General features: G+C 33.9%; 1 protein-coding gene across 1 annotated transcript; it reads right to left on the reverse strand.

Moving 5' to 3' along the window:
- Positions 1 to 721: 721 nt before the first annotated feature.
- Positions 722 to 12,690, reverse strand: LOC118263714 (uncharacterized). The gene is made up of 26 exons (XM_050705509.1): positions 12,526 to 12,690; positions 11,917 to 12,057; positions 11,041 to 11,094; positions 10,468 to 10,605; positions 10,264 to 10,317; positions 9,910 to 10,053; positions 9,668 to 9,802; positions 9,502 to 9,555; positions 9,272 to 9,415; positions 8,998 to 9,132; positions 8,831 to 8,884; positions 8,599 to 8,742; positions 8,338 to 8,472; positions 8,172 to 8,225; positions 7,940 to 8,083; positions 7,577 to 7,738; positions 7,227 to 7,379; positions 6,849 to 7,004; positions 6,474 to 6,644; positions 5,921 to 6,082; positions 5,686 to 5,757; positions 5,371 to 5,514; positions 5,145 to 5,216; positions 4,916 to 4,984; positions 4,441 to 4,509; positions 722 to 867 (listed from the first exon to the last, which is right to left on the reverse strand). Exons 1-26 carry the CDS (start codon positions 12,599 to 12,601, stop codon positions 737 to 739), a joined length of 2,967 nt encoding a protein of 988 aa, XP_050561466.1. The 5' UTR covers positions 12,602 to 12,690; the 3' UTR covers positions 722 to 736.
- Positions 12,691 to 13,163: the final 473 nt, after the last annotated feature.

The following is a 13,163-nucleotide window of genomic DNA, read 5'->3' on the forward strand; positions in this document are numbered from 1 at the left end:
TGAAAAATTGAATGATTTTTTTGTGTGTCTGTTACGTTCTTTCCTTGTGTAGTTTTGATTGTATAGCTGAATACATTATTCGAATGAGTGGAATAGTCCGCTATGTACCTGTTGTTAAGAAGTTGATATTATAATATAAAAACGATATACTATTTAATATTCCTTTACTTATTTATAGTGAATTTTATGTTTCATTTTAATTCATGTTGTATACGAATAAAACAAAAACTTAACGTACAAAAACTATTACTAATAAAGTAAATGTACATTGTAGGTACCTTATTTTCGAAACAAAAACACATACCTATGGCGGAAACAAAAGCCGTCTAGAAACTAGCCATTTTCATTGTATACAATTTTGCAATGTGCAAATAATATTGCAGGTGATAGGATAAGACGCAAAAGAAACCAATTCTATTTCAATTACAATGGACTTTATTGAGGGTTATTTAATAGATTCAATAATAGAAGAAGATAAACATTGATATTTTTAGGAGTTTTAAAGTGACGTCGAAAGTATTCGGTTTTACATTAGATGACAGGAGATGTACATACGTACCCTTAGTACGAGTTTGCAGTAATCGAAACGAGAGCGCGTTCGGCGCTTTAATTGGCCGGCTCGAATAAACCAACCAATCAGAGCGCCGAACGCGCTCTCGTTTCGTTTACTTTAACCGCAAACTCATACTAAGGGTACTGGAGACATTGAAGTATAATTTTGCATGTCCGTCCTTTGTTAAATAATGCATGCGCAGCGTCTGTTCACGCAGGTACCACCGGACAGGTTGAGTCTGCGGCAGAGTTGCTCGCAGGCAGAAAGGTTACAATTGTTTCGATCAGCTACTCTAGCTTGAGATGAACTTGCATCTAAAATAAAATACAATTTAATACACAAGTTTGTTATATCATTTTTATAATAACTATCGTGAGAAAATAGTCTAGTAGACGATAATCGAGTAGGCTGCGTCACGTCACTTCGTCTGCTCACGCTGCTCATGATGAACAGTCTTTTTGTGACTCAAAACTAGCAGAATTTTCTCAATTAATGTGCGTGAGGAAACTGTGATTTTTTTGCAGACATATAACCTGATGGTAAGCATCTAGCACCGTTCATAGACACACAATACCAGAAGGATTACAATCATTAACAGCAATCGGTAAGGCTTTGACGATTAATCTTTAATTTGCAAAATGTCGAAGCTCAATCGGTAACTAGAAAATTAATCTTTAATTTGCAAAATTCTAATACAGGTACAGGTAGACAGACAGACAGATAAACATCGGAGTGAGTAAAACTAATAGAGCAATAACCACAGGTAGCTTGAACCATATTCCTGCTACTAGTCGACATTTATTTTTATAAATATTTAAATATAAATTTTAAGTAGATTCAAAATTTATATTTTATAGGTATTTTAAATAAATATAAGCAAGATAAGAATAATAATTACCACGACAACCGTTGACAGAGGCGTTCGTAATACACAGTTCTGCTACTAAGGCAATAATAATTAAGAATTTGAAGTACATTATTCCGTTGTAAAAACTTGGACTTAATCAAATAAAGACCGATACTGGTACTGCATTATTATACCTTCATGTGGTTAGTTTATATAGGGGGCGATGCAATTGTTGCGACATAGGGTCTTCACAATTTCACATAACCGGGACCTATTTTTAGTCACTAATTTTCCGCACATGCTTTCGCCTACGTGGTGTAAGAAAAAAAGCATTAAAGAGATATATCTCTAATAGAGATCTATATCCCTATCTCTATATAGATATATCTCTCTAATTTCCTAACTATGATCCAGATACGAAAATCTGAAATATCATAGAAAGCTCTAGCGAAGAATCGCGCGGTGCAGTGTGGTATCCAGTGCCGTGTCAATATATTTAAGTGGAAAAGATATTTAAGAGGCACAACAAAGCAAAGGTATTTTGTATAATGTATCGTACGTGGAAATGTAAGAGAACTTATAAATTCTTACTTAACAAACAGAGAACAAGAAACTGAAATATCTAGAATCCCAACCATCCCTAACATAGAAAATATACACTTATCCACAGCACTTTACTTAACACAAGGGAGTACCACAGGCAAGTATACTTGGTCCAATTTTCTTTATTCTATACATACGTGACTTCCCAAATCTACCAGAAAGAAAGAAAAACAGTTCATTGCACCCTTTAAAAAAAAAAAAACGAACGCCTATGATTTATTTATTTTATATGCTAATGATAGTACTTCAGGGTTTGTCTCCGACAACCGTGAGGGTTGTTACCAACGTTACTTACGAAGACGATAAAAATAATACATTAACGTCTATCATAAACTGGTTTACTTCAAACTAAATAAGAATTAGCTTAAATAAAACTAAAATAATGATGTTTAAACTTGATTATCTAACATAAATGTAAACTACAAATAAACAATTATTGATAGAATTATCGCCACAAAAGTTCACTGCATATCAATTGCGACGCGACGTTACATGGAAAACACATATAGAACAAGTATGTAACAAACTAAACCGATATTCATATGTCTTACACATGCACGTACAAGCACCCACGATACAGGAGAAAATATTAGTGAGGGGCGATTTAAAAAACAAAATATAAATCACGAAATAAACAGTCCAACAGCTGACTTAAAGAAAAAAATACAATACAAAAATACACTTCAAAAAGTATAAGTGTATCTTATAAAGCATTTTAAAATATTGACTACTTATCTGATTCACCAATGTATAATTTAATTAATGAGATTTTGTTCGGAGTATTAAAATTACTATTGTTACTATTTATAAATTTCGTATAATGGTGAAGAAATTAACCATGTTTAATCAGCTTTTATTTAATAGCTCAAGTCTAAATTCGCAGGATGTGATTCTCTATAACTGAAGGATCACAAGACTATGTAAATTATTGTAGGTATACTGTATTTTAGCATGTAAGTGTATCCTTTGTTGGGAGTCCAATTAAATAAAATAACAATGTGACTGTGTACCTAATGTTGGACTTAAAATATCTCTTAAATAATTTTCATGTGTAGGATGTGGTACATCGAATAGTAAGACCACCCATAAAAACTATTTGAAATTGAAAACATTTTTAATGTAAAAATATTTTATTGCTTATAAAATGTGTCTAATATACAACTGAAATGATACTAAACACAAAAGTGGTATTATACAAAGAAATATTTTTCTTCACTGTTATCAAAATGTAATGGTATAAAAAACTACTTCTTATAGTATAAACAATAACATCTGCCTATTATACAAAGGCCCCAAATTTCTTTGCACGATTCCTTACAAAAAAAGCTATTGCACATGGCTCGGCGAACACGCGAAAGTGACTTTCCTGAAAAAACAAAATCATTCTTCTTCTATAACTGAGCTTGTAATTAGCACAGAAGTTTGGAGAATCATACTTTGTAACAAAGTAACAAACTTAGTGTGAATTCATATAATTATATATTAATGTTTCGATGTACCCATATAAACTATTTAAAATTGAAAACATTTTTATTGTAAAAATATTTTATTGTTTATAAAATGTACGTATACAATTTAAATGAAACTAAACAAAAAATTGATACAAAAAAATATTTTTCTTCACTGTAATAAAAATGTTATGGTATAAAAACTAGTACTTATGGTATAGGGAAACAATGACATCTGCCATATAAACAGAGGCCCCAAATGCCTGGGCACGATTCCTTGCAAAAAGTGCTATTACACATTGCTTGACGAAGACGCGAAAGTGACTTACCTGAAAAAAAATAATCAAAATCATTCTTCTTCTATAAAAGAGCGTGTAAGTAGCGTAGAAGTTTGGAGAATCCTACTTTGTAACAAAGTAACAAACTATTGTGAATTCGTATAATTATATATTAATGTTTATAACAAATACTGGAACATTTTATTTATATAATGGAATAGTATTATAAAGTACAAAGGTACAAAAATACTGTTTAAATGCATGGTGCAGGAAACCGCTGGATGCAGATCGCTTTCAACCGGTTGACGTGTAAGTCACTAGCACAGTATCCTTAATATGAGTTTGATCTATCGACCAAGGAGAAGATAAAAGAAAATAAACGTAGGTATATTTTGTATTCTTTTTTAGTGCATGTTCCTTTATGAGCAGCACGCGTTTGACGTGATAGTGGTTTTACTTAAAAGAAAAAAGAAACTATTGTTATACATTAAGAGAAGAAAGGGAGGAAATGCTCTCTTAGTTTTATACGTGAAACTAAAAGGTAACGTGTCGTTTTTTTTTAAACCCTTAGGAGCTAGAAGAAGTTCTTGCAGAATAGTTCAATAGTTAAGTTATTACCACGTACCGGGAAATATTCTAGATTATTTTCTCTTTTTTTATATTAAAAACAGTAGAAAGTAAATAGTATTTCAAAATTGATTTATTTTTTACCTTTTTCAGTGGTTTCGTCTTGGCTGACTTCTTTTTCTTCTTCGTTGAGGACATTGGACATTGGAGGAGCTGTGAATAAAACATATTGCATTTATTATTTCTTAAACTATACTTTATCATTTACATTTCTGTTGTCGTAAGTCACTTTACGTGTTCCTGCTGAACTAAGGTACCAGTAATCTGTAGTAAGTAAAGCACGTTTTGGTGATAATGGGTTTAACTTAAAAGAAAAAAGAAACTATTGTTATACATTAAGAGAAGAAAGGGAGGAAAAGCTCTCTTAGTTTTATACGTGAAAACAAAATATAACGTGTCTTTTTTTTTTAAACTCCATAAGAGCTGGAAGAAGTTCTTGCAGAATAGTTCAATAGTTAAGTTATTACCACGTACCGGGAAATATTCCAGATTATTTTCTCTTTTTTTATATTAAAAACAGTAGTAAGTAAATAATATTTAAAATTGATTTATTTTTTACCTTTTTCAGTGGTTTCGTCTTGGCTGACTTCTTTTTCTTCTTCGGTGAGGACATTGGACATTGGAGGAGCTGGAAATAAAAATGATTGCATTTATTATTTCTTAAACTATACTTTATCATTTACATTTCTGTTGTCGTAAGAGACTTTACCAGTTCGTGCTGTGTACTAAAGTATGTACCACTAATATAAAGTACATTTTAGGTTATTTTATAATTTAATAAATTTTACCTTTTTCTGTAGCATCGTCCAGGCTTATTTCTTTTTCTTCTTCTCCATCGGCATCCTCTACGATGGATCGAGCTAGAAATAGAACAAAACTTTGGTTAATAAATTCTTTAAGGAATATTAGTAAATGATCAAACCTTTCTTTGAAAATTAGTAGCTATGCAAAATGTCCCTATCGTAAAGATAGCCTGCATGATAAAATTACTGTATTGTAAAAAAGTCAACATACCTGGCTTTTTAGGTGGACCATAGCACCAGCATTTCCCACCTTTACAGTTACCCCCTTTGTAATCTAGTGAACGACACATGCGGTTGCATACGCCTTTGGTACATTTGACTTTTGCGCGTTCAGCCATGAGGAGATCGTTTTCATCTAAAAAAATAGGATTGATTTATATAACAAATGCATTTTAAGTTTGAAATAGAACTATATTGAAAAAAATCTTGTTCAATACTTTTCAATTTAAACTATGGATTTCCATAGTCTTACTATATTTAGTAAACTACATAAAAGTTGTTTTGATCTTAATTATATTATATTTACCTTCTTCTAAGCTGACGTCCTGGTTAATTCGTTCCTGTTCTTCATTTTCGGTGTCTTCTAGCATCAATCGAGCTGGAAATAGTAAAATAATTAATGATTTTTTTAGTTCAATATGTACTTTAAAACCTTTTAATACAATAATAATGCTGCAAAAAGCCCGGATAACAAATATATTTGATTGAGTTGAAGCAAAAGAATCTCTTGACTAACAAAACGATTTCAACATAATATCTACCTGGCTTTTTGGGTCGACCATAGCACCAGCATTTACCATTTTTGCAGTTACCACCTTTGTAATCTAGTGAGCGACACATGCGGTCGCATACGCGTTTGGTACACTTGACCTTGGTAAGGTCCTCTGAGAATTTCGATACAGGCATATCGTTGTCAGTCTTGGCTGTGACAAATAGAATTTATATGAAAATTATTGATAGTCGATAGATAAATGAACAAAAAAGGGGTTAGAGATTTTGAAACATCACTAGCATTTAGACGTGGCTGGAAATATTTACCAAAGCATGACACGTTTTGTCGTAAGTATCTTGTTGACATAGGAAGATCAAAAATATGTATAAGTAAATGGTATGAAAGCCCATCAATATTGTTACCACATTTAGTTAAAAATTATGCTTGGATATGAGTGAGCTGAGCTGAGCTGAGCATGATTTGAGAGGTACAGCTTACTTCATATCGGTTTATTAGATTAATATTTTTGAAAAATTATATGTCTCGACTTTATCATTAGCGTGTTCCTTGCAATATTTTTGTACCAAATACAATAATATTACCTCCATCTCTGTAGCATTTGCATTTGTTATCGACACATTCGCCTCGCTTGAACTTCAGTTTGCGGCATACCAAGTCGCATAATCCTTGTCTGCATTTGTGAGTTTGATTCTTTGCTGGTTCCAGAAATAATGTAGTGTTTACTTTCTCTGAACCTGTTACAAAGACATGACCTTGAACAGTGCATAAACAAAAGCAATTATAAATCCAGTTTATCTACTTACAAATTACTTTCTGTGAGATACATTGTTAGGGCTCCCACACAAAAAAACGATGCATCGCATCGCAGTTTTGTGTGGGAGCCCTAGAAGGATTCTTAGCAACTTCTCTATCAATGATGGTTTTTTTATAATTAGATCTTAGTACAAGACCATTACCTCCATTTTTGGAACATTTGCATTTGTTCTCGACACATTCACCACTATCGTACTTGAGTTTGTGACAGATCAGGTTACACAATCCTTGTCTGCATTTACCGTGACTTTGATTCTTTTCTGGTTCCAGAACGGGAGCGGAGTTTGCGTCAACCAAACCTTTTAAAAAGACATGAACTTATACAGTCTTCACAGGTAAAGTTAGTTTAGTTATGGAAAAAAATACTGTGAGATAGGGATAGGAAGAAGTTTTCTATAATGAAACTGCATTCGTAAAGCAAAAGAATAAACTATCTACAGTTAAAGATGAAAACTGTATGGCAAAAGGTAAAAACGTTAATATCATTTAACATGGTAATAATATTAAAGTAACAAAAGTACCTGCTGGTAAAAAGCATTGACAGCGGCCGGCGATGCAAGCTCCACGGGCCAATTTCATTGTTCGACAAATGAACGAACAAGACCTGAGGTCACAACTGTCAGCAGTAAGCTTTGCTGGTGTCACTTCAGGTACGTCAGGTGTAAATATCTCAACTATGGGAAACAAAATCATATACGATTCAGAACTGATGAAGATTCCAAAAATAAAAAACAAAAAGCATGATGATAAGTTATAGGTAATGTAAAAGAGAGCAAGAAACGAGTTATACACTAGGCTATAAAATATAATACAAATATCATTATGAAATGGTTGATGGTTCTAGTGTCAGCTAATCTGTAGTTGACTTTACCTCTTGTTTCAAAAGAGGCGTCGTTGCATCGACAGACAGAAGTGCTTATGTCCGTGACAAAACAAGCACCACCCGGAAAGCCAATTTTGCGACATTGTTTTTCACATTCATGACGGACGCAAATTAAATCTTTTGGTGACTCAGCTGAGACGTTAATGCCATCTGATAGATATAAAATTAAAGCTCATGTTAATGTTTAATAATGTGTTAATTCAGCAAAATGTTATGATGTAAAAGAAGGATAAGATTAGTATCATCGTATACAAAATTAGTAAAGTGCTTTATAGTGTATTTGAATCTAAAATCTACAGTTAATAATGTTGGTCATTAGAGACATTAAAATAAAAATTTGCATGTCCATACCTTGTTCATTAAGGAACTTATCACATTTGCAACGACCGTTCACACAGGTACCACCGGGCAGTTTTAGTCTGTGGCAGTATTGCTCGCAGGCAGAAAGGCTACAACTGCTTCTCTCAACTTCTTCAGCCTCAGATAGGGGCTCATCTAAAGCAAATATAGGTATTATAAAAAAGGTGGATGAACCTAAAACCTTCGAAGAGATTTAAAAACTTATATGTAATTAAGTTCATACCTTCGATTGAAGAGAATGCTTCTAAGTCAGACGGCGATAATTCTAAAACTGCATCTGAAAAAGATTTTGCTGTTTATTTCAAACTTATACGAAATAGAGTTGAAGAAATATAAACCGTAATAAATAGGAAATAACATGTAAGATTGCTTGAAACAATCTTAAGTACCTTCAGAACTACGGAAATTGTCACATTTGCAGCGACCGTTAACACAAGCACCACCGGGGAACTTGAGTCTACGGCAGAGCTGATCACAGGCGGTGGGGTTGCAGTCGTTTGCCGAATACTCATTCTCTAATTCATCTGAAATAAAAATATGTTTTTAATTTAATCCAAGCAAATTAAAATATACCACATCTGTGGAAACAATACTATGGAATAATGTAAAGAAATAATCTGTCAGATTGATAATTAACTGTTTGGCCATACCTTGCTCTCTAAGGAACTTGTCGCACTTGCAGCGTCCATTCACACAGGTACCACCGGGCAGCTTGAGTCTGTGGCAGTATTGCTCGCAGGCAGAAAGGCTACAACTGCTTCTCTCAACTTCTTCAGCCTCAGATAGGGGCTCATCTAAAGCAAATATAGGTATTATAAAAAAGGTGGATGAACCTAAAACCTCCGAAGAGATTTAGAAACTTATATGTAATTAAGTTCATACCTTCGATTGAAGAGAATGCTTCTAAGTCAGACGGCGATAATTCTAAAACTGCATCTGAAAAAGATTTTGTGATTTATTTCAAACTTATACGAAATAGAGTTAAAGAAATATAAACCGTAATAAATTAGAAATAAAATGTAAGATTGCTTGAAACAATCTTATGGTACCTTCAGAGCTACGGAAATTGTCACATTTGCAGCGGCCGTTAACACAAGCACCACCGGGGAACTTGAGTCTACGGCTGAGCTGGTCACAGGCGGTGGGGTTGCAGTCGTTTGCCGAATACTCATTCTCTAATTCAACTGAAATAAAAATATGTATTTAACTTAATTTATAGACCAAGCAACTAACAAAAATACCACATCGGCGGAAACAATATACACTGTGGAATAATTTAAAGAAATAATCCGTCTGATTGATAATTATCTAGTTTGGCCATACCTTGCTCTCTAAGGAACTTGTCGCACTTGCAGCGTCCGTTCACACAGGTACCACCGGGCAGTTTTAGTCTGTGGCAGTATTGTTCGCAGGCAGAAAGGCTACAACTGCTTCTCTCAGCTTCTTCAGCCTCAGATAGGGGCTCATCTAAAGCAAATATAGGTTTATAAAAAAGTGGATGAACCTAAAAGCTTCGAAGAGATTTAAAAACTTATATGTAATTAAGTTCATACCTTCGATTGAAGAGAATGCTTCTAAGTCAGACGGCGATAATTCTAAAACTGCATCTGAAAAAGATTTTGCTATTAATTTCAAACTTAAACGAAATAGAGTTGAAGAAATATAAACCGTAAGAAATAGGAAATAAAATGTAAAAACTGCTTGAAATAGTACCAGTACCTTCAGAGCTACGGAAATTGTCACATTTGCAGCGACCGTTATCACAAGCACCACCAGGGAACTTGAGTCTACGGCAGAGCTGGTCACAGGCGGTGGGGTTGCAGTCGTTTGCCGAATACTCATTCTCTAATTCAACTGAAATAAAAATATTATTAATTTAGTTTAATCCACATCGGTGGAAACAATACTATCGAATAATGTAAAGAAATAGTCAGATTGATGATTCATTGGTTTCGCTCTACCTTGCTCTCTAAGGAACTTGTCGCACTTGCAGCGTCCGTTCACACAGGTACCACCGGGCAGCTTGAGTCTGTGGCAGTATTGCTCGCAGGCAGAAAGGCTACAACTGCTTCTCTCAGCTTCTTCATCCTCAGATAGGGGCTCGTCTGAAATAGGTTGGTATATTATTTGAGTCTTACCGGTGGTCATATGAGAAAGGTAGTCAGAGCCAAAAAATCTGGTAAGAGTTTTACTCAAGATGCGGAATAACTCTTAATGGGTTGTTGAGAGCAACTGATGTTTGGAGTCATATGAATAAAAAAATATTTGCGGGTTTTCAAGTGATTTAAAACTTATAAATGTGTGGTGTGTACTACCTTCGATTGCAGAGAAACCTTCTAAGTCAGACGGCGACAATTCTAAAACTGCATCTGGAACAAATATTGTTAAATTAATTCTAAACCTGGATGGAATAAAGATAGAATTACAAACTTCAGTGGATTAGGAATCAGAGGTGAGACATTTTTTTTAAGAGGTTTTTGTGCAAGAGGCGAGACTTCTCAGGGTAGTGTTGTAGGTACCTTCAGAGATAGGGTCAGTGTTACATTTACAGCGGCCATAGACACAAGCCCCACCAGGCAACTTGAGGCTACGGCAGAGCCGGTCACAGGCGGCGGAACTGCTGCAGTGGTTTGCCGCGAACCCATTCTCCAAATCATCTAAAACAATAATGTTATGATAGCATCAATAGAAAATCTGTAGAGGGACATCTCATAAATGTTAGTTTAAGTATTTCGATTGAGGGTGAGATCTAAATTTTTGATTAAGGTCCTTGTTAAAAGAAAAATAAAGAATGACTGTAAATTGAACACAAAATAGGGGCTCATCTGAAATAAATTATTTTTTATATATCTTAACAAAACGTTTTCAATATATTGTATTTCTTAACTTTGTCCGAAAATAAATCGAGCACATGTTTAACAGTACGTTTTGAATTACTATCAACTAGAATTTGTTTAGTGACTTTGTCGGCTTGAGTTCGATTTTTCTGGTTTCATTTTGTCAATTGAAACCAGATATTCTGGTTTTCTCTTTAAATTGATATGATTTGTGAATAATTTAATATTTTCACTAGTAATATTAATTGAGTTTACCTCCGAGTGAAGATAATGCTTCAAAGTCAGAAGGCGAAATTTCTGACACGGCCTCTGTAACAAAATAATATTTTTAAAGCGTATGGATATAATGGTAAACCTTTATATGACGAGTAGGCTCTTAGTCTAGCAGTGGAATGCCACGGGCTGTTGATGAGAGCATAAGCTCTAAGACTATATTTTTATGAACTATAATTATTATTACTAATGTATACTAGTGTTATAGTAGTAGACATCTTATGGATGATGATGATTATTGTGCCTTTAGCATTATGAGAATGGTCAAATTTGCAGTGACCTTTCACGCAGGCGCTGTCAGGGAACTGGAGTTTACAACAACGATCTTTACAGTAAAGTTGCACTTAGTCCTTTTACCATTTGGTTCAGAGACTTATTTTGTACTTAAAACTAACTTGCCTTAAGAAAATAAATAATTATAGAGATGGTTACCGTCACGGTATAAAAAAAATGTACATAATATATACCTTAAACTCTATCATTTAAATGAAAGTGAACAAATCATACTAAATTTATAAATGGGAAAGTTTTGTTGGTTTGGATGTTTGTCCATCAATCACGTTATAACCTCTAAACGAATTTTCATGAAAATTAGTATACAGACTAGGTATTAGCTGACTGGGTGATAGGACATTTTTTATCCAATGGTAATAAAATATACTGAATTGAAAAAGTCTTAAATGAAAGTTTAAGGTAATAAAAATATTCTCATTAATATGAGCCTCTAGCATGGCTTGAAACTATAGTTCCTCGTCAAACAGTTACGTAAGTAAGCCAATAAAATAATAATTAATAAAAATATTCTAATGAACTAATTAAAGAATGCAGTTTTGTCTAAGTATTATAGGATCTTCTTACCATTTTCACTGCGGAAGTTGTCGCATTTGCAGCGGCCGTTGACACAAACACCACCAGGGAACTTGAGTCTACGGCAGAGCTGGTCACAGGCGGTGGGGTTGCAATCCTTATCTGGACTCTTCAATCCAATATCGGGATCATCTGTGGAAAACAATAAAAGTGGTAGTAATATAATATGGACAATATTTTCTAAAGAAGTGTATGGTGATAAAAGTGTATGCACCTATTCCTTGTTATGATAATAGTATGCTATGAACACCCACTTTTCGAAAAGTACTAGAGTACCGAAAATTTAATCGTATTTGAAGATCGGAAACCTCCAGAAAGCCTTGCTCTACTTAGGAATCGAATCCGAGTCCTTATGCGACAATGACACTAGATCAACGAGGCAGAGCATGAGAGTAAAGATGATGATTTTAAGAGAATTTGTCAGCACAAATGTGTCATAGGATGACAAAATATTGCAGACGGAAAATATTTGCTTGCTAATTGGAATATCAATATAACCAGCCAAAAATAGCAATCAACTTAGTAACTGACTCAGACGGTAAACAAGGCAACTACTCGCAAAATACTAAAGCTAAAAATAAAATATAAAAAAAATATTACCATCGAATACGTTGATGACCACTGAAGCGTTTGCGAGACATAATGTCGCTAAGACAATTATGAGTTTCGAGTACATCGTTTTGTTGTAAATATACTTAAACTTTAATACTAGTACTTAATCCAATGAAGACCGATACTAGTACTGCATGATTATACCTTCCTGTGGTTACTATATATAGGGGACGATGCGGCATTGCGACATAGGGACTTCACATAACCGAGGGATATTTTATTAGTCATTAGTTCATATATTCTTTGTTGGTGGTACAGATAAGTAATTATTGTATTACAAAATGGTTGATTAAAAGAATTATGAAGAAAGTGTTGTTGTGCAAGATGTCCTTTATCAGTTATTATCAGGTTCAACGTGGGAACTTTGATAGAGTTATCTACTGATAGGAGTGTGTTTGTAAATAATGGCAGTAACTGTAAATAAATAGCAAATTATGAAACTGTTATAGTTGTTTATTTATTTTGTGAACTTGTGGGCTTGATGCCGTAGGCATTTTCTACCAGCCAAACCTTTGGGTGATGCAGAGACAAACCAGTGGTAGGTGCATGGAGCAAGCAAATCCAGAAAAGCTTAAGTAGCAAAATACAATATACTTACTTACACAAATATTTATACCAATATATTC

This window comes from Spodoptera frugiperda, chromosome 27, assembly GCF_023101765.2.
Source record: "Spodoptera frugiperda isolate SF20-4 chromosome 27, AGI-APGP_CSIRO_Sfru_2.0, whole genome shotgun sequence".
In the NCBI taxonomy this organism is placed as follows: domain Eukaryota; kingdom Metazoa; phylum Arthropoda; class Insecta; order Lepidoptera; family Noctuidae; genus Spodoptera; species Spodoptera frugiperda.

Coding starts and splice junctions, on each gene's coding strand:
- LOC118263714 (XM_050705509.1), bottom strand. CDS start 12,601: ATGTACTCGAAACTCATAATTGTCTTAGCGACATTATGTCTCGCAAAC. Junction 9,133..9,271: donor CAAGTTCCTTAGAGAGCAAG/GTATGGCCAAAC, acceptor TTTTTATTTCAG/TTGAATTAGAGAATGAGTAT. Junction 7,380..7,576: donor CGCCTCTTTTGAAACAAGAG/GTAAAGTCAACT, acceptor TGTTTCCCATAG/TTGAGATATTTACACCTGAC.